The sequence below is a fragment of the Triplophysa rosa genome, linkage group LG6, assembly GCF_024868665.1.
Source record: "Triplophysa rosa linkage group LG6, Trosa_1v2, whole genome shotgun sequence".
Lineage (NCBI taxonomy): Eukaryota > Metazoa > Chordata > Actinopteri > Cypriniformes > Nemacheilidae > Triplophysa > Triplophysa rosa.
Genome location: NC_079895.1, coordinates 26,577,582 through 26,597,730, shown reverse-complemented (window position 1 = coordinate 26,597,730; position 20,149 = coordinate 26,577,582). Strand labels below are relative to the sequence as shown.

The window sequence follows — 20,149 nt, the reverse complement described above, 5'->3', positions numbered from 1 at the left end:
TTGTTATTTCCCCCTAAATTATAGATATTAAATAAATCATTTATATCACAATGTTAAATAATAATATGACATTTTCCTCTCAAGAAAATGCATTCAAGGTATACATTTTTGGTATGTGTTCCCTAACACAGTGCTCTAACAATAAGATACAGAACAGGAGTTAATATGAGATACGAAAACTGCTTTGTTGTTTGACAACTTTGTTCGGCTAGAGCGCATCTGTTCTGCGCATGGTCTTGGGTGCATGGCTAAGTCTGTCGACCGGGGGAGGGTGGTACGCATACGTGTCTTTTATATTACGTCCGTCTTAGCAGCCAAAGCATCCGTTCCGGCCCCATACGTTAGCGGCCCACCGGGAAAACGCCCGGTACGCTAGATGGCCAGTCCGCCCCTGGTCTTACTCATGTAACACCCACATATGTCAAGGCCTTCAGTGGAGTCGATTCGACTCGATTCTAACCTTTGGAGTCGACTCTCGAATCCTGTTGCCTTGGAATTGAAGAATCGATTCTTTTTGGAGTCAAGTACCAAGTAGGTTACCCTGTGAATTTTTAATCCGTGGAGTTAGGAAGTATTTACATACTGCAGGGTTTTTCAATCTTATTTAAATATTTTCAAAATATTGCAATTGTACCTGTGTGTGTGTGTCAAGTAGGCCTATGTAAGATATAATAAGTAAATGGTTTTAGGTGTGTTCTGGACACTCGACTGGCATGTTTTCAGTATGTGTCAGAAGTCTTTGGCCTGTTAGTAGGACTGTTTCTAGCCTACGAGTATGGAGAGACAGAGCGTCTAACACCCGAGACACCAGCTACTCATCAGGACTCATGCTAGGGTCCTCATTACCTGAACCTCTGCACACCCCACAGAACCCACCGGCAATTCATCATATTCAACTTGACAAATACTGCATGTGATATAGCACAACTTTATGTGGAAGCTCAGTGAAAGCCCCTCTGGAAGAACATCACTGACACAGACAGCTATATTATATTATCCGTATGTGTATCAGGTTGAGTCAAATTGTAGAACTAATATTTTTACAGTTACATAAGCTTTGTGTTTTAGAATGCTTTTAGATTGTTCCTATTATCTCTAATACAGGCCTATGAATTAGGTCAGTATCTAGTACAAGAAATTATAAAAAATATATACAAAAACTATGAAAAATATCCTAGCCTATATTTTGCTTTTTTTATCCCAAAATGTATGTTATCCCCTTGTGATTTCTGTTATGTTTTATTAACAATACAGCGATACAAACATTTATCACCATAAAAATCATGTGATCAATAAGTAATGGTATATTTTACATTACGTTAATCTATCAAAATACGTTAAGCAATTTCAATTCGTTTCTATAAATTACAGCAATTTATCATTAACCACAATTTCAAAAGGTAAGTTTAAATAAAATGACTTGTAAAGCTAATTATACTATCAAAAATATGTTTACAGCGATAATCGAAGGCGTTCTGAGTAAATTGTTTTTGTGCGTTGTCAAATAAAGCTCGATTGAAATAACCTTGTAGTGACGTCACGCTGACATCCGGGATTTTACGGGCACGCTTTTGTGCGCAGGCGCAGCTTTATTAGTGGTACGACCTCTGCCTTCGGTGAGTGGAACAGGGGCGTTAGATTTACGTTCAACAGCTAAATTTGCCTTCATCCACTTCATCGGTTTTGGTTAGAACAATGTTTGAAGAATTACGTTACACAGTGATATAGTCGTTTTCCGGAAGCTATTAATCTAATTTCTTTTCTGACCTCCGATTTTCTCTTTGCAGAAATCCCGAGCCGCTCAAAATTAGCCAAACCTCAAAATGTTCACCTGTGCGAAGTTCGTGTCCACACCCGCCCTGGTGAGTGCTTTTAAAAACGGTCGTCTCCTGCTGTTCGCTGTGTAAAGCGCTCGTGAAGGGCCTGCAGCATGAACTTCATTCATTTCAGCACAGATCTTAAACGGTTAACATTTAATGTCACGTGCATTAGACGTTTGACCTTTTGGTTTAAGTTTTATATGTTTGGAGACAGTTTAGTTCATGTCAAAAGCTGTTGCATTATCTGCTGCTGCAGTTGTCATTTATGAAGGTGGCCACTCAACCAACTTTGCGTGCAGTAAAGTGCATTAGTCCATGGAGTCAAATAAGTTTTGACAGTTTAACGTGAGTTGGCCAAAAGCAAGGGGCAGCCCCTCCGCAGTGACCTGTTGTGTGTCTTTATCAAGGTTACCGTGTAATGTGTGTTTTGTGGCATTTAAACCCATGACCTTTCAGCTATCTGCCAAGCGGTATGATAAGTTGGCTACACCTTTCTGCCATCTTGGGGAAAAAACAGGGTTTTTGCATCTTTGCAATGTGCACTGCATTTGTTGACCTTGATTTTTAACACCAAAGAGTGTTGTGAGTTTTAATGTAGCTATCCAGCAGAAAGACTTCGAATACACACTTTAGAGAAGACATCGTGAAAAGTTTTTTTTTTTCCTGCAAATGTAGTACTTGGTTTTGCTAGATGTGTAGTTGATGCTATAATACCATCATAACACGGTGTGTTTTTATGTTTGCAAGGTGCGTGCAAGCTCCCGAGCCCTCTATAGGCCAGTTTCTGCTGCTGTACTGTCCAGACCAGAGGTCAAACCAGAGGTGAGCATCAAACTTTCTTTTTGGCTTTAAGTCCTTCAGTTTATCCTACAACATTTACTTGGACGTCTTTGGGTCATAGCTTGTAGATAAGACAAGAGTAATTGATCTTAGCCTTGATAGAAATAGCAATCTCTGATTATTGGACCATTGTTGGTTAAACTTTTGTTTCAAGACAGTGCAGTGTTGCAAGAGCAATAATGATGCGTCACTTAGTTTCATAAAGTTATCACATATTGGTCAGTATGATGTACAGTAGTTGCTGTTGATGGAGCGATGCGGGGTCATGTAGAGTCCTCTCTTTGAACTTTAGGTCAGTGCTGCTGTCCTGCCTCAGTTGCCCTTCACACAGGTGGTCCTCAGAAACTTCCAGACCAGTGCCGTGAGCCGTGACATTGACACGGCTGCTAAATTCATCGGAGCAGGAGCTGCCACTGTGGGAGTGGCTGGATCCGGTGCTGGAATTGGAACAGTGTTTGGAAGCCTTATCATTGGATATGCCAGGTAATTTGTATGAATGTCACACTCTTTTGGATCAGCATCTATGGTTTACCAATTTTACCACAATCTAATAGTGCTGGGAAGTCTGATGTATTTGCTGTCGGACAGTAGAAATCTGTCCACACAGACACAGATCTCGTTTATACTGCGGTATGTTTACAGAACGTTTTTTATGATACAAACCGTAGTCCCCTCTGTGAAGTGTTACTAATGGCGCTTTTCCACTGCATGGCACCGTCAGGTTTAATACGAGACTGCTCGGTTTGCTTTTCCACAGCAGTTTAGTAGTGCTTCAAAGTGGGTGGGGATTATAAACTTATTGTCATAGTTATGGCTGTCACGATTATGAAATTTGGCTGACGGTTAATTGTCTGTTTTAGGGCTTTTACATTTAATTCTAATTCAATTTTAATTCGACTTTGAAATGACCATATTGTTCTGAACATATGACAGTTTTTTTCTCTGAAAAAATGGGGTCATCATATTTCAAAGATCTAAGCTTTTACATGTGGTATGCACGTGTCGTCACTTTCCCACGTGAGCACGCCTTAACGCGCCTGCTTGAGTGGTAAAACACTTTCAGCATATAATATGTTTTAGTCCTGTTTTTTTGTTCCTCCTATTGAACGCAGCCATTTTGCCTTAGTTTTACCACTCAAGGAAGCGTGTCCTGGCGGGAAAGTGATGTCAATGCATACCCTCTATACAGCCACCAAATACGTGTTAAACGAGTTTGATCAGGAGTGAATTGAAGCCCCCATTAAAATGCTATCAGTCATAGAAAAGCTTCGAGTCCATTTTTTTGTCACTTGCAAGACTACAATTAAATTGTACTTCTATGTTAATTAAATTTTGGTAGGCTGGTTTTCACATTGAGATTCACATTAGCTTAAATAATATTAAATTGTACTACAGGTTTTTTACAGGTATATGCTTTAAAGTTTAAAAAAAAAGTGATTGTTGGTACATTTTACTAGTATTATCATACTGTAGTTACAATATATACACTAAAATATGCAATATGCAGGCACTACAGCTCCCCCTTATGTCTTCTATAGAAATGTGCAATAATTGCGACGAGCTCAAACAATCGCGATGAGACGATTATTTAATAATTGTGACAGCCCTAGTCATAGTTGCGCCGCCTCTACTGCCGTAGCATCATTGTGAACGCGACATAAACACACGCACAACACAGGAGTAATGGAGCATATCGATGGCGGATGGCAGTAAAACAAAATGCTGCTAAAAATACCAGAGAGTTTTGGAAATCTTACAGCAAAGAGCAGACAATGATCATTTGGTTTGCTCGACTTCGCACAAATTAAAACGATTATTACGTATACAAAAGGACCATGTCATGCTTAACTTAGATTGAGACTGATGATGATTTGTTTTTAGCGCGACCTTTGAAAAGTTCATCATTTTAATAATAAAATAAACACGGAAATGTGAGAGCCTTTTTCATTTTTTCCAGTTTGTGCAGCGCTAATGATAACCTGGTGCTTGTATGTTTTATGGTAAATCATATCCTTGTGCCTCTTTGGCTGTTAATGTTCGACAATGAAAACAAATGATGGAATTGAACTTGTAAAACTGGAAAAGTTGTATTATTACCATTGTAGCATTACAAATACTGCTTTCGTCATACTTCTCAGCCCATTTTAGGTTTATTGTGTGTTTCTTTTCTTGCAGGAACCCGTCTCTAAAGCAGCAGCTCTTCTCATATGCCATCCTGGGCTTTGCTCTGTCTGAAGCTATGGGGCTCTTCTGTTTGATGGTTGCTTTCTTGATCCTGTTCGCCATGTAAAAATCTGCTAGTCGTGTAACGCTTGTAGTACAGTCAGGACTACATATTTTGCTGTTTCTACCAAAATGTCTGCTGTTGGTCTCCGTGGGAGATAAAAATGTACAATATGTACACTCAGTGAAAAATCATCTAACAATTATAAGTTGTTTAACTGTTTAAACCTTAAATCGTGTTTAAACCCATTGTATGAAAGAGGCAACAGCGCCAGTGGTGCTACTGAAACCAACACTATGGAATGAAGATCTTTAGCACTTCTCTGTACATCAGGATTGGGGAAATTTAGTGCCGTGTGTGTAGACTTTATGGGTCCACTCAGATGTTTTCAGAGGTAAAACTGCTGGTCGACAGTATGACTGTAAATTTATTCCAATTGGTTGAAGTTGATTTTGTAAATTGCATTGAATAAATTTAGACCCCAGTTTACCGTAAGACAATGGTGTCTGTATTTTTGTTTTCTTTGTCTGATATCTTTTTGTTATAAAAATGTTAACTTTATAAGTGAAATTTTATGTGTGGTCACATTTTTTGCCAGAATAGCAATAAATACAGGCATTGAGTTTGAAGGGGTCAACACAGTACCTCTCTCTCGCGAGTCAGTACTAATGTCTCGCGAGATTTTGGGTTGCTGTAGCGGAATTCACAGATCTCGCGATAGTTGAATTCAGTGGGCTTTAAATTAGCTCTGAAGGGTTCAGCCCGCGGGTGAGTAAACGCATCAATACACAATATTTATGTACAAACTCGTCTTTTTAAGTGAGCATTTGCTTGGTGAGCAGAGGACGTACCGTATGCAACACAATAAAAGCGATTCATGATATTTACACGGTCTGTCGGCATTTCTTTGTTAGCTAGCGACGGGTGAATAGCATGCTAGCCGAGGTCCCATTTAAATGAATAGGAAGAGAGGCTAGCGGTTCTTAGCCTGCTGACACTGATGTAAACATGATGTTTTGTACTGATGCAGTCCCAGTGTCACTAGCAATGTTCGTGTTATCTCAGGGAATGCTTGTCTGTGCCTTTCACTTTAAGTTTGGCTTTATGAAAATACAGATTTACATTATTATTGAATGACATTCATAGGAGAATGTGACAATAGGTTGAGCAGAATGAACATCATTCTCACCTTTAGTCATGTCAAAGTCATTTATTATTATGTGAAAGTACAATGAAAAACTATTGAATAATTCACATACAAAAAATGACAACAATTTCTAGGCAATAAAGTGACATATTCGCATTTCACTACAGCATAAGAATGATTATGTTATTAACACACCGACTGCTACGGAGTTCTTCATGTTATATGCTATATATAGAGAGAGAGAGATGCTTCTGTCTTTAATTTAACCAACATTGAGACAATATGTTATTATTGGTTTATCAAAATATTGCAGCTTTTGGTTTAATTTATCTTTTCCTATCAGGTGGCAGACTGAAGCTGTGAATATGAGTGATGATAAACCATTTCTCTGCACTGCTCCTGGCTGTGGACAGGCATGTGAAATACCTTGTGTACCTTAATGAACACTGATATTAAGATCCGAGCAGATTTACTTCTGTTGCCTTTTCTGATCAATGTTTCTATACTACATCTTTAATTGTCTGTCTTGTAAACAGCGATTCACAAATGAAGACCACCTGGCGGTGCATAAACACAAACATGAGATGACCCTGAGGTTTGGTCCAGCACGCAATGACACTGTCATCATCGCTGGTAAGCCTAAAAAGCAACAAAACATTTTTTTCTCAAAACAGAAATAAACTGTGAACTGTTTCTTTTGTGCTGCTGTTACAGACCAGACACCAACACCGACCCGCTTCCTCAAGAACTGCGAGGAGGTTGGGCTGTTTAATGAGCTCACCAGCCCGTTTGAGCATGACTTTAAAAAGGCCACGGAGGAAGACACTAAAAAGGTAAACGTATAGGCATTGTAAGACAGTTCCCTGAAGACTACATGAAAGTAAAATTACTGTCTTTTAAATCAGTTATAATGTACATTCAGCTGACTCCTTGCCCTGCTTTATTTTGCAATAAAAAAAACATGAACAATGTACATCATCCTTTTTACTATATGGCTAATGTATTTGTTTGAAATATTTTTCAAATATCAAGGAGTGATGCATTAAACATAAACTTAATAGTGTTTAATATGACTTGCAGTACCCTGATTAGGGGTGTGTTATCAGTTTAGCTGGGAACCTTGAAATGCTACTAACTATACACAGTATGTACACACCCAGGGCTGTACGTTTTTTTAGTTGTTTTTTTGAGGTTTAAAGTTTTGTAGCACAGGTCAAACAGTTGTAGCACAAGTTATCATCTTTAAAACAACACAAGTGCAGGTCATCACATAAATAGACAGGTAACAAGTAAAAACGACATTAACGTTATACAAATGGATAAATTAGGGCCATATCATTTTTTTGTTTTTCTCAAATTCGCTTTCCTTTTTAATTTTTCTGAGTTCTATATTTTCATGCTTTACTATACAGTAGTAAATACATTTGTCCAAAAAAATACTGTAGTATACTATAGTATTTACTACATTAGACTGCAGTAAAATTATTGTGTACTATAATATTTTGAACCTTACTATAGTAAATATTAAAGTATACTATAGTGTTTACTACAGTTTATAAATTTACTACAAGTTTATTACTTTATCATCTTGTTCAAATTAAGCGGACTTTTATTTTGGCAGGCCGTCGCGAAGACGCTTGAGCTTCAGTGTGTTTGACAGTAGCTTCACTCAAACAATGAAATACTCGTAAAATAAACTCAGAACAACTCTGTGGATGAAGTTCATGTGTTCATGTCCTCGTATAATAAGATACAGGCAAATCCACGAGTGTCACGCTTGTAACATGTTAAAGTGTAACTCATTCACTCATAGACATGCAAAACAACCAGAGGACATATTTAAATAACGTAGTAGAATTCCGCTTTCGTGATTCCTTCCATGTTTTCCCCCATCGCGCAAATCATAGGGCTCTAGAGCAATGGACTCGATGCAGCCGGAGAACAAGTTTTAATTTCAAAAACTAAATAAAAACAAAAATAAATACACTGCGTTCCAAATTATTATGCAAATGATATCTTTCTCTGGTTTTCCTAATTTGTCGATGCAAATGACAGTCAGTATAATTTTCAAGTAATCAACAGTTAGGGTACATTTGGAATTTTATTGAACAAACCTCCCACTGACAACAGTATTTATTTAAAAAATGAAAAACTCAAAATGCACTGTTCCAAATTATTATGCACAACAGAGTTTGAAAACATTTCATAGGTTGTAAAAAACTGAAAATGGTCATTTGTTGAATTTGCAGCATTAGGAGGTCATATTTACTGAAATCAAAAGCTATTTCAATCAAAAACATCCTAACAGGGCAAGTTACATGTTAACATAGGACCCCTTCTTTGATATCACCTTCACAATTCTTGCATCCATTGAACTTGTGAGTTTTTGGATAGTTTCTGATTGAATTTCTTTGCAGGATGTCAGAATAGCCTCCCAGAGCTGCTGTTTTGATGCTAACTGCCTCCCACCATCATAGATCTTTCGCTTGAGGATGCTCCAAAGGTTCTCAATAGGGTTGAGGTCAGGGGAGGATGGTGGCCACACCATGAGTTTCTCTCCTTTTATGCCCATAGCAGCCAATGACACAGAGGTATTCTTTGCAGCATGAGATGGTGCATTGTCATGCATGAAGATGATTTTGCTACGGAAGGCATGGTTCTTCTTTTTGTACCATGGAAGAAAGTGCTCAGTCAGAAACTCTACATACCTTGCAGAGTTCATTTTCACACCTTCAGGGACCCTAAAGGGGCCCACCAGCTGTCTCCCCATGATTCCAGCCCAAAACATGACTCCGCCACCTCCTTGCTGACGTCGCAGCCTTGTTGGGACATGGTGGCCATCCACCAACCATCCACTACTCCATCCATCTGGACCATCCAGGGTTGCACGGCACTCATCAGTAAACAAGACTGTTTGAAAATTAGTCTTCATGTATGTGTGGGCCCACTGCAACCGTTTCTGCTTGTGAGCATTGGTTAGGGGTGGCCGAATAGTAGGTTTATGCACAACTGCAAGCATCTGGAGGATCCTACACCTTGAGGTTTTCGGGACTCCCGAGGCACCAGCAGCTTCAAATACCTGTTTGCTGCTTTGCAATGGCATTTTTGCAGCTGCTCTCTTAATCCGATGAATTTGTCTGGAAGAAACCTTCCTCATTCTGCCTTTATCTGCACGAACCCTTCTGTGCTCTGAATCAGCCACAAATCTCTTCACAGTACGATGATCTCGCTTAAGTTTTCGTGAAATATCTAATGTTTTCATACCTTGTCCAAGACATTGCACTATTTGACGCTTTTCGGCAGCAGACAGATCCTTTTTCTTTCCCATATTGCTTGAAACCTGTGGCCTGCTTAATAATGTGGAACGTCCTTCTTAAGTAGTTTTCCTTTAATTGGGCTCACCTGGCAAACTACTTATCACAGGTGTCTGAGATTGATTTCAGTGATCCAAAGAGCACTGAGACACAATACCATCCATAAGTTTAATTGAACAATATAAAATTAAATGTTTACGACACTTAAATCCAATTTGCATAATAATTTGGAACGCAGTGTAGTGGTGCGCCATTAGTTAAAGGAAAAGTTCATCTCAAAATCAAAATTATGTTATTTTTTTACTCACCCACATGACGTTCAACATGTTTTAAGACCTCCTGGCATTTTCGGAACACAAATAAAGATATTTTAGGTGACATCCTAGAGATTTCCAGGCCTCCTCATAGACATCATGGTTATAGTTGTTGTCATGGTCAAGAAAAGTACTTAAGACATCGTTAAATTGGTCCATCCGCTTATAGTGGCTCAATTAAATTTTTTTGAAGCGACGAGAATATTTTATGCTCGAAAAACAAAATAACGACTTTAATCGTTATATTCTCCTCTGTCTTGTCTGTCTATGGTGCGCGTTCACGAGAGCACATCGACGCATGCGCATTCGGTAGGGACAGACGCCGGCGTTCTGACTGACAACCCGAAAGCGCAACTCTGTGTTTACAAGCAGACGGACGCTGTATATAAGCTGATCTTCACAAAATGTCTGATGATTTCGATATTGAGGAAGACTTGCACTTTTTTGCCCAACCGAATGCGCATGCGTGGAAGTGCTCTCGTGAACGCGTACCAAAGACTGACAAGACCGAGGAGAATATATCGATTAAAGTCGTTATTTTGGTTTGTTTTATTCTCGTCGCTTCAAAAAAATTTAATTGAGGACTTTTCTGGACCTATAACTATAACCATGATGTCTATGAGGAGGCCTGGAAATCCCTCGGATGTCACCTAAAATATCTTCATTTGTGTTCCGAAAATGCCGGGAGGTCTTAAAACATGTTGAACATCATGTGGGTGAGTAAAAAATAACACAATTTTGATTTTGAGATGAACTTTTCCTTTAACCTCACACACGAACAAGCACAACGATAAATGCACTTCACACAAACAAGCGGCTCTGTCTAACGCACCTGCCAAACTGTATCGCATGCATGCTACACTATTAATTTATTCTTAGCACAGACCGATTTTTTCGTAGCATGTGCTGTCATGGTTCTGCCTCCTTTAGTCTTGTTTTTCTTGGTCCTGTGGCAGAGCCATGACAAGGCCTTTGGTTATGTGTGGAGAGAAACATGTTATTGCCCTTTTGACAGTAATATGCGTTCTCTCCAGTGTCCCGTCATTGGCCCCGCCCCTCTCGTTTGTGTCAGATTACCCTCACCTGCCCTGTGTCGTTATCCTTCGTTTGTCTTCCCTATTTAATGCCCTCTTGTTTCATTGTCCTGTGCTCTTGCGTTGTGTATGCATGTGTACCGTGTACCTCTTTCGTGTGCTCCTTGTCTCTTCAAGTCCAGCCTTGTGTTTTGATGTTTTGACGTTTGGTCGTGTTAGTTCTTGTTATTTTTGGTCCTGCTGTTTTTGCCCCCTCACGGGAAGTACTTTTGTTTCTGTTTTTATATTTAGTTCGGTCTTCGTTACCCCATTGTGGGTCTTTTGTTTTGTGTTTATTTGTTATTAATAAATATCCTTGTTTAACCCCTTCACCACCGTCTGCCTGCAATTGGGTTCTTCCTCCACGCAATTCCTGACATGTGCGACATATGTCGCGCTGTACAGCCCTGAACAAACAACCAAAAAAATACACTAATAATGATTTCTTCAAATTGCAGCTGCCTCTGGACTTGTCTCCTCTTGCCACTCCTGTTGTTCGTAACAAAATTGAGGAGCCACAGAGAGTCAGTCCGCTCCCTCACCCTGAGTCTACTACTACTGATGACAAGGTGAGACACGGGTCTGCCCCATTGAACCCTTTGTGTTAGCAGCCCAGATTCATGTGGAAGCCGCTTATTCTCAGTCAGTATCTGTGAAACTGAAACCAGTGGGTTGAAAACTTGCAACATACTGAAATGTTCTCATAAAACCCAGTACCTAAATATTGTATTAGATATTTCTCGAACAATAGCAACACAATTTATATTAAAATTATTTTAACTATGGCCGTTTCTCAATATGTGTTCTGCAGCGGTCTTGTGTCCTCGTGTTCTCGCTCTATGTCATCAATAACCGTCAAAGTCCGGTTCCAATACTCAAGAACAGAGAACGCATGAAACTACCTGGATGTGTTCTCGATATCAAGGATGCATCGAATGCAGCCTTGCGTGCGTACGGAACCCGTTTGAAGTCCCAGAAGTCACTGCAGCGGGTCGATCCAAGTTCGTTCTTCTGAGGCTGCCTCGCAAGACCGATCTCCACGAGAACACAAGTCCGTTCTTTGCGTTCTTGGAATTGAGAAACGGCCTATATCTCTGTTCCAAAATCTAGTAAGTTGCCTCGCTATCTAAATAGAAAGCAACCTACTAAGTGATTAATATAAAATGGACAGGTACTCCAAGCTCCACACAAATGTCGGAAAAATTGTTTTTTTAGTTGGAGTTACTGTGTGTGTACTGAGTGAAATACGGTCTTTTAGGTCTTGCATGAAAATTGTATTTTTCTTCGTTGCAGTGCGTTCTGGGATTGCTTTGTCTGTGATGGATACATGCTGCCTCAAATATCGTAATGGCTTAGTCCCCTATCGATACTTCACTCGTACTGCGTAGCAGGACGCTATGGGGAAAACTCATTTTTCTCCGATGACTGAAGCTTTTTACAATAACCCAGTGAATACTGCACGGCCATTGGTTTGTGAAAAGTAACAAAGTAACAAAGCTCTTTTCGACGCCCAAGCACCTCGTTCAATTCCGGGTGCCGGCAAAACTGTGTTTTTATGCCCTGTTGTGAACGTTGGGCCCATTCTAGCGCCCGCACAGCAACCTGCTGTTATAGCGGAAAAAATAATAAAACACAAACTTTTTCAGAAAAAGAGCAATCTTCCTCTTCCACTTGTCATGGGAATCAAACCCCCACCTGGCGGTTTGCCCCCACAAAACATTCAACCTCTTGCCACACGGGCCAAGGCCTGGCAGGCCATCCCGGGGTATCGGATTGGGTTCTGGGGATAATAGCACAAGGCTATACACTCCAGTTCTCTCGCAGGCCCCCGCGGTTTCATGGGGTGCTTCCCACCCGAGTGCAGGAAGCAGACACTCACGTCCTGCGCGCAGAGGTGATGAACTTACTGTGAAAAAGAGCCATAGAGATGGTTCCTCCAGCTCAGGCTGAGTCGGGCATCTACAGCCGCTACTTCCTCGTGCCCAAAAAGGATGGCGGTCTCCGCCTCATCCTCGATCTCAGACATCTGAAACGCCATTTCATGAGGGAGCGGTTCAGATGTCTGAGATCGAGGATGAGGCGGAGACCGCCATCCTTTTTGACTACTTTGAAGCAGATCCTCTAATATGCCAATATATGCAAATATGCCCAGGGGACTGGTTCTTCTCCCTGGATCTGAAAGACGCGTACTTCCACATCCAGATAGCCCCCCGTCACAGACGATTCTTGAGATTCGCCTACGAGGGGGTTGCTTATCAATACACGGTCCTTCCATCCGGGTTGTCCCTAGCTCCTCGCACTTTCACGAAGTGAAAGGTCTATCCCCTCTCAGACAGAAGGGAACCCGCATTCTAAACTACCTCGACGATTGGCTCATTCTAGCACAGTCAGAGGACGAGCTACGGTCCCACAGGTCCCTTCTCCTCAGCCACTTAGACTGCCTGGGGCTGAGGATCAACTTCGCCAAGAGCGCTTTGTCTCCCAGCCAATGAATTTCATTCCTGGGAGCGGTCTACGACTCTACCTGAATGACAGCCAGGCTTGCGCCACAACGCGCACTGGCTATTCAGCAGCTTGCGACCTCTTTCGAGCTTGGGACTTCACGCCCCCTCAAGGCGTTTCAGAGAATGCTGGGTCTCATGGCCTCCGCGTTTCCAGTACTGCAGCTAGGCATCCTTCGCATGCGACTGCTTCAGTACTGGCTGAAACGAGTTCCGCCACAAGCTTGGCATCTCGGACGCTTACATGTCCGAGTGGATCGAGTCTGCCTCACTACCCTAGCTCCTTGGAGGGATCCCCTCTGGCTAGAGCAGGGTGTGCCCCTGGGCACCACATGCAGATGAATGGTAGTCATGACAGATGCCTCTAACACAGGTTGGGGGGCTCTGTGCAATGCCATGCCGGCTTTCGGCCACTGGCCGGAATGGGAAAGAGGCTTGCACATCAACTGCCTGGAGATGCAGACAGTATGGCTGGCCCTTCACAATTTTCTGCCGGTCCTACGGGGACGCCACATCTTAGTCCGGTCGGACAGTATGATGGTGGTGTCCTACATAAATCACCAGGGAGGCCTCTCTTCAAGGCGCCTTTTTCCCCTGGTACTTCGCCTCTTGGAATGGGCCCAGTTCAATCTGCGCTCACTAAGGGCAACACACGTGCCGGGCAGGCTGAACCAGGGAGCAGACGCTCCACCCTCTGATGGTTCAGACCATCTGGGAGATCTTCGGCAGGGCAGAGGTAGACCTCTTTGCCTCAGAAGACAACACTCATTGCCCAACTTACTTTTCAAAGAGAATGGATGCATTGGCCCACACTTGGCCTAATCGGCTCCTCTATGCCTTTCCCCCGATCGCTCTCATCTCGCAGGCGGATCAGAGATCAGGCACACAAGGTGCTGTTCGTTGCCCCATTCTGGACGAACCAGCCTTGGTTCGCGGATCTGTCTCAGCTGCTCGTAGCACCCCTGTGGCCTATTCCCCTGAGACGGGACCTCCTCTCTTAGGCAGGCAACACGATTTGGCACCCCCAGCCCAAGCTGTGGGCTCTGCACCTCTGGCCTCTCGATGGGAGCCTACAGTCCTCATTGAGAGTGTCATGAATACTATCTCTCAGGCTAGAGCTCCGTCCACGAGACGACTCTATAGCCTTAAGTGGTCTGTCTTTTCCGCCTGGTGTACAGCCCGCAGTACTGACCCAGAATCTTGCGACATATCGTTGATACTGTCCCCTTCCACGCTCAAGGTCTATGTGGCAGCCATTGCGGCTTCCCACGCCCCTATAGCAGGCCAAACGGTGGGAAAGAACAACCTCGTTGTTCGTTTCTTAATGGGGTCCAGGCGGCTCTGCCCTCCTCGCCCCTCTACTATCCCTGTATGGGATCTTCCCACGGAGTTGAGAGCTCTAAAGAGCTCTCCCTTTGAGCCTCTGCAGTCTGTGGACCTTTGTTCCCTGACGTTAAAAACCGCTCTGCTTCTAGCGCTAGCATCGGTTAAATGCATGGGCGATTTACAGGCACTCTCTGTGAGCCCCGCCTGTCTTGAATTTGGGACTGACGACTCTAGGGTGGTCCTCAAACCAAGACATGGCTACGTACCGAAGGTGCTCTCTACCCCGTTCAGGGCACAGGTAGTGACTTTCTGCGCTCCCCACCTCCGAGCAGGACCTGGAGCTAAACCTGCTCTGCCCCATCAGAGCACTGAAGGTTTACATCGAGCGTTCCGCCCCCTTCGGGTGCTCGGAACAGCTCTTTGTTTGCTTCGGTGACCGCATCAAAGGGTCTCCGGTCACGAAGCAGAGACTTATTCTTCCTTGGGCCTTCAAAGCCTCACGGGAGTTAGAGCCCACTCTACTAGAGGTGTCGCCTCTTCTTGGGCTTGGGCGGCGGCCTGCTGGGCTTCGCTGTCCACATTTACCAGATTCTTTAGTCTGGATGTCCCGACCTTACAGGCTCGGGTCCTCTCTGCTCGGTTGCTCCCAACCGCGCCGGCACTAGGCACACTATCATGGGACGATTACCGGACTGGGTCACCTTTTAGCTTGGCCCTATCCGCTCAGAAGGGTTTCCTTGCTCCATACTTGGCCCCCGAGCCTAGCTTCGGGGTAGTCTATCATTATCGTTCCACTTGTAGCACGGCGGGATTGTATTGGTTCCCCGTAGTGTCCTGCTATGCAGTACGAGTGAAGTATCAATAGGGAACTTACGTAACCTCGGTTCCCTGAGATAAGGGAACGAGTACTGCGTTCCTGGCCGTGCTTACAAGCTGCATGGTCATCGCTTCAGTTGAAGTAACCTGAGGACACTGCGGCGATGTGTCTGCTTATATAGCCATAAGCCCCGCCTACATTGGCAGGCTCCATCGCCATAGGTCTGTGCAGCTTTGCTGCCATTGGTTTAAAGTTTTACTTTTCACAAACAAATGGCCGTGCAGTATTCACCGCGTTATTGGAAAAAGCTTCAGTCATCGGAGAAAAAAAGAGTTGCATATATAGGACCCATAGCATCCTGCTACGCAGTACTCGTTCCCGTATCTCAGGGAATGGAGGTTACGTAAGTAAACGGGTATGTTTCTCTGCTTATTGTGTACGGAGCGGTCTACACAATAGGAGCATGTGTGTGATCACTTCAGCTGTTTGTAGGTTTTGGAACAGAGAATATGTCTTGAACCAGCTGTAGGGCATCTCAAATATACAGGTCTCTATTGGTGTGAAGGCTCTTTTTTCTCAGGAAGAGTTGAGTTAGATTAGTGCTGTGTGAGCGGTTGATGCAGCTTGGCTCTCGTGTGGTGTTTTCAGGAGGTTTCTTTGCAGCCGACCTCTCTGCCTCCATCCACTATAGTCCGTCCTGCTTCCCTCCAAGTTCCCAATGTACTTCTGGCCAGCTCTGACGCTGGTGTTGTTATTCAGCAAGCTCTCCCATCTCCAACATCTAGCTCTGTTATAACCCAGGTCCCAACCTCTAGTAGGCCGATAGTGTAAGTAACTTCTGAACGTGACTTATTTTGCTTCTCTCTCAGTTTACCATCATTTTCTTTTACATGACTCATTTGGCGTTTTCGTTTGTGTCACTCATTTACTTGGAGATTTTATGACTTCATTTCAGTTCCTTGTGATCCGTATGTCCATACTTTCACATCAAATAATTTTTTTAAGTGCTCAATCACCAGAGGTTTTTTGTTCGAGCCTTTTGTTTTGTATTATGCACCAGTCAATTTGTTTTACAAAATGTTGTTTTTGATTATTTGTTTTGTCAAATACTTAAAAGTCAACATGAAATTCCAATTTACCCTGTCTACTTAAATGTGGAGATACTCATTTCACACGATAGTCTATAATGATATAGAAGAGTAAATATTGAGAAAGGTGGGTGTTTTTGAGATCGTAGTCCTTCACAAGTCCTCCTAGATACTCCTAGGGGTTCGCAACCTTTTTGACTGCAAGGCCCCCCACTGTATTCAACAATATTCAAAGGCCCCCCTCCCACTCACAAAAACTCAACATTTCTAGCCAATAAAATACTTCTGAGGTTGATATTAAAGTGATACTTCACCCAAAAATGAAAATTATGTCATCATTTACTCACCTTTGAGTTGTTACAAATCTGTATTCTGTTCTGATGAACGCAGAGAAAGATATTTGGAAGAATGCTTATAACCAAACAGATCTCGACCCCCATTGACTCCCATAGTAGGAAAAATTACAATGGAAGTCAAAAGTGCCCCAGAACTGTTTGTTGTCCTACATTCTTCAAAACAAAAAAACACAACAACAAAAAATGATAAAGTAATTTTTCCTATATGGGAGTCAATGGGGATCGAGATCTGTTTGGTTATAAGCATTCTTCCAAATATCTTTCTCTGTGTTCATCAGAACAAAGAAATTTGTACACATTTGGAACAACTCGAAGGGGAGTAAATGATGACAGTTAATTCAACATAGAAATGGACAAATAATAAGAAATATCTTGGTTTTTAGTTGTTTCTAAACAAACAATTTCAATGCTCATTTTGTCTCATTTCAAATTATTAGTCAACCTGAGAACCCCTTGGAAGTCAGCCATGGCCCCCTGTTGGAAATCTAAGACATGACAAAAGCTTGACAACACACACGTGAAAGGAATTGCAAATTCCGCTTCATGTTGACTTTAAAGTGTGATGCTATGTTGCTTGTTTTTGTATTTGAATTATATTGAATGATATGATACATGGTTGTAGCTCAATAAATCTAATGTTATTCTACATTTGTTTTGAATAATGTGTGTGTGTTTTTCTGTCCTCAGTCCGGTGTCAGGCACGATTCCGGTTCTCCTGCAGCTGCCTAACGGTCAGACCATGCCAGTCGCCATCGCAGCCACCATCGCCAGCTCCAGCGTCCACATACCCACTGCCATTCCTGTGAGTGTCCTGCACACACACTCCTCTCTCACCTGCATGTGTTCATAAAGCTTCCATACTAAGACGTTACATGAATGTCATTGAATCAATAATGGCTTACATAAATATTATATTATTAATATATTTTTTTAACGTCTCCGCCATCTTAAATGGATGCATTTTTTATACTAAGCTCATGGCAGTGCATTCTGGGATTGCATTTTCCACAAAATATAAATGCTGGCTACTGCAAATATAAGAAGTGCCCTCTGCATGGGCATTTACACAGGATGCACTTAAACTTTCCTGCACTTTTGTCCCAAAAATTTAGCGCCACCTTTTGGAGCAACCTTCATATCAGCCTACCAATCCAGATTGGAATGTATTCAGCTTGAAGTTTCTATCTGAAACATGGCTTCGGTTTGCTCAGTATGTGCTGCTAGATGTTGTTGGCTTTCATAAAGAAGTGGCGCTTGTCTTTGATGATGTCAGCTTGTAAGAGGATTAAAGGGATACTTCACCCAAAAATGAAAATTCTGTCATCATTTACTCACCTTCGAGTTGTTCCAAATCTGTATGAATTTCTATGTTCTGATGAATACAGAGAAAGATATTTGGAAGTATGCGTATAACCAAACAGATCTTGCCCCCCATTGACTAACATAGTAGGAAAAAATACTTGAACACAAAAGAAGACATTTTGAAAAGTGTAGGACAGCAAACCGTTCTGGGGCACTTTTCACTACTCACTCAATGGGGGGCAAAATCTGTCTGGGGTAGTTTTGTGTTTCTTGTTGATTTCATTTGTTTTTCACATTTAGCGCGAGAGTCACAAATATCAGACCTGCCAACCTTTACGCATTTTGCGTAGCAGGTACGCATTTTGACCTCAAAGTACGCTGGTACGATTTGTCACTCTAAACTACGCAAAAACCTGATGACGCCTCTGCTGCGTGCAGTACTCAAAACAAGCAACAGAAAAAAGAAAAATATGTCCAATCATAGCACTGAGTTCTTCCCCCAAATAGAAAGCGGCGATGATCGACACGTCCTATGGCCTATCAATCAATAACAAGAGTCAGCAAATCGGCAGAACCACAAAATCCCGCGTGATCCCCTTCCACCCACACGTTCTGACGCATTGTTTTAAACGAAGAGTCGAGACGTCTTCTGAGCTCTAAGGTAAACGCATCGGGTGGATGTGGAAAGTTGAAATATTGAATTAGCTTAATCCTATGCAGTCGATGATCTCGCGGGCTCATTTGATAACGTGCACTTGCCCGCAAGATGCGCTAACATTATTTCTGATTTATAAATGAGCGCTCACGAAAAGTTACCATGATTTTACCAAGTACCATAGGCGCCGATTGCGCTGGTGGATTCTCACACTCTATAACGTGCACTTATATCTGCGAGTTTTGGTCACATAAAAACCGATTCTCTTTCAGTAAAGCGAATCCGCCTGACAGCGGAGCGGATTGAATGCGCTCTGCAAAATCGAGCTCTCGATAATTGTCAATAAAATAAAACGTCATATGCAAACTTTTGAGATTACTTATTTATTCACGTTTATAATTATTAAAGTAGATTATGGCAGGCTGGCAAAAAATGTAAGTGCATGTGTGCAGCACAGAAAGTTACCAAGAGGTGTTTGTTTGTGCGCGTGTGTGCGTGCGGCTGGAATGGGGACTAACTGCCACACGGAAAACTTTACTGATGCTCTGCTCAGAAAGGCCAAATCAGCGACCTATGAAACAAAGCAGTCAAGAGCAAGTGCCACTGCAAGTAAATGTGATTGATATACATCAAGGGTGTCTCACTGAAGATTATTTACACACACACACACACACAATATACACAAATGTGTTCAATAAGAAAAGTTATTTTCAAAAATGTGACTGCGATGCTTTTTTCACAACCAATATGTTATATGTTAAAAACCTGTGTTCTGTCTCTTCGGCTGATGGTACTCAAAAAAATATTCCAAGGTTGGCAGGTCTGCAAATATTGATCATTTACTGTTCTAACTGCTTCTGTATTTATGTGATTTCAGCTGGTCAGACCAGTCACCATAGTGCCTAGTTTCCCTGGAATCCCTGGTCCCTCTTCTCCGAAGCCTGTCCAATCAGAAGCCAAGATGGTAAATCTCTAATATGAAATATGAATTCACATGCCTCATGGTATGTTTGAGTGTAAGCAGATTTTTCTCTAGTCCAGAGGAGCTGGAGGGTTTACAATCCACAACAATGCCACAAAAATAGATCTTTGCAAATTGTAGTTCAATTATAATGGCACTAGAGGGCATCTGTCTGGATTGTTTGTGTGTGTGACAGCAGCGTAACATTGAAACCCTACATTTACAGACCGATTCATACATTAAAACATTTATTTTGATCGATTTTGAAACTGAGGATTTTTCTAAATATTGGAATTGTTATTTTCTCTGGTCTGATTACCTGTAATTCTGCCACCTCTCTCTGAAAGCTCAGTCTGACTTGATGTTCCGCCCACAGTATTATCAGATTGGTTACACGTCTTGAGTAAATGG

At 42.2% G+C, this 20,149-nt stretch overlaps 2 protein-coding genes across 3 annotated transcripts in view; both read left to right on the top strand.

Annotated features, from left to right (window-relative positions):
• The first annotated feature begins 1,556 nt into the window (after nucleotides 1-1,556).
• atp5mc3a (ATP synthase membrane subunit c locus 3a) lies at nucleotides 1,557-5,384 on the top strand. Of its 2 annotated transcripts, none has more exons than XM_057335500.1 (5): nucleotides 1,557-1,616; nucleotides 1,788-1,862; nucleotides 2,568-2,642; nucleotides 2,953-3,143; nucleotides 4,836-5,384. In XM_057335500.1, exons 2-5 carry the CDS (start codon nucleotides 1,824-1,826, stop codon nucleotides 4,948-4,950), a joined length of 420 nt encoding a protein of 139 aa, XP_057191483.1. In that variant the 5' UTR covers nucleotides 1,557-1,616; nucleotides 1,788-1,823; the 3' UTR covers nucleotides 4,951-5,384. The 2 variants fall into 2 exon arrangements, with proteins under 2 accessions (XP_057191483.1, XP_057191482.1); XM_057335499.1 differs by having other exon boundaries at nucleotides 1,573-1,686.
• Nucleotides 5,385-5,594: 210 nt separating this feature from the next.
• The window catches only part of atf2 (activating transcription factor 2), a 30,280-nt gene continuing 15,725 nt past the window's right edge, over nucleotides 5,595-20,149 (top strand). Inside the window, exons 1-8 of the mRNA XM_057335498.1 lie at nucleotides 5,595-5,652; nucleotides 6,375-6,444; nucleotides 6,568-6,664; nucleotides 6,746-6,864; nucleotides 11,191-11,301; nucleotides 16,025-16,203; nucleotides 17,508-17,622; nucleotides 19,655-19,741. Of these exons, the coding sequence (XP_057191481.1) occupies nucleotides 6,397-6,444; nucleotides 6,568-6,664; nucleotides 6,746-6,864; nucleotides 11,191-11,301; nucleotides 16,025-16,203; nucleotides 17,508-17,622; nucleotides 19,655-19,741 (756 nt within the window). The 5' untranslated portion in view covers nucleotides 5,595-5,652; nucleotides 6,375-6,396. The remainder of the gene's footprint in view (nucleotides 5,653-6,374; nucleotides 6,445-6,567; nucleotides 6,665-6,745; nucleotides 6,865-11,190; nucleotides 11,302-16,024; nucleotides 16,204-17,507; nucleotides 17,623-19,654; nucleotides 19,742-20,149) is intronic.

Bases quoted from the DNA above. Each gene is read 5' to 3' on its own strand.
- atp5mc3a (XM_057335500.1), top strand. From the start codon at position 1,824: ATGTTCACCTGTGCGAAGTTCGTGTCCACACCCGCCCTG. The intron at 1,863-2,567 runs GTGAGTGCTTTT...TATGTTTGCAAG, and splicing joins TCGTGTCCACACCCGCCCTG to GTGCGTGCAAGCTCCCGAGC. The intron at 3,144-4,835 runs GTAATTTGTATG...CTTTTCTTGCAG, and splicing joins CTTATCATTGGATATGCCAG to GAACCCGTCTCTAAAGCAGC.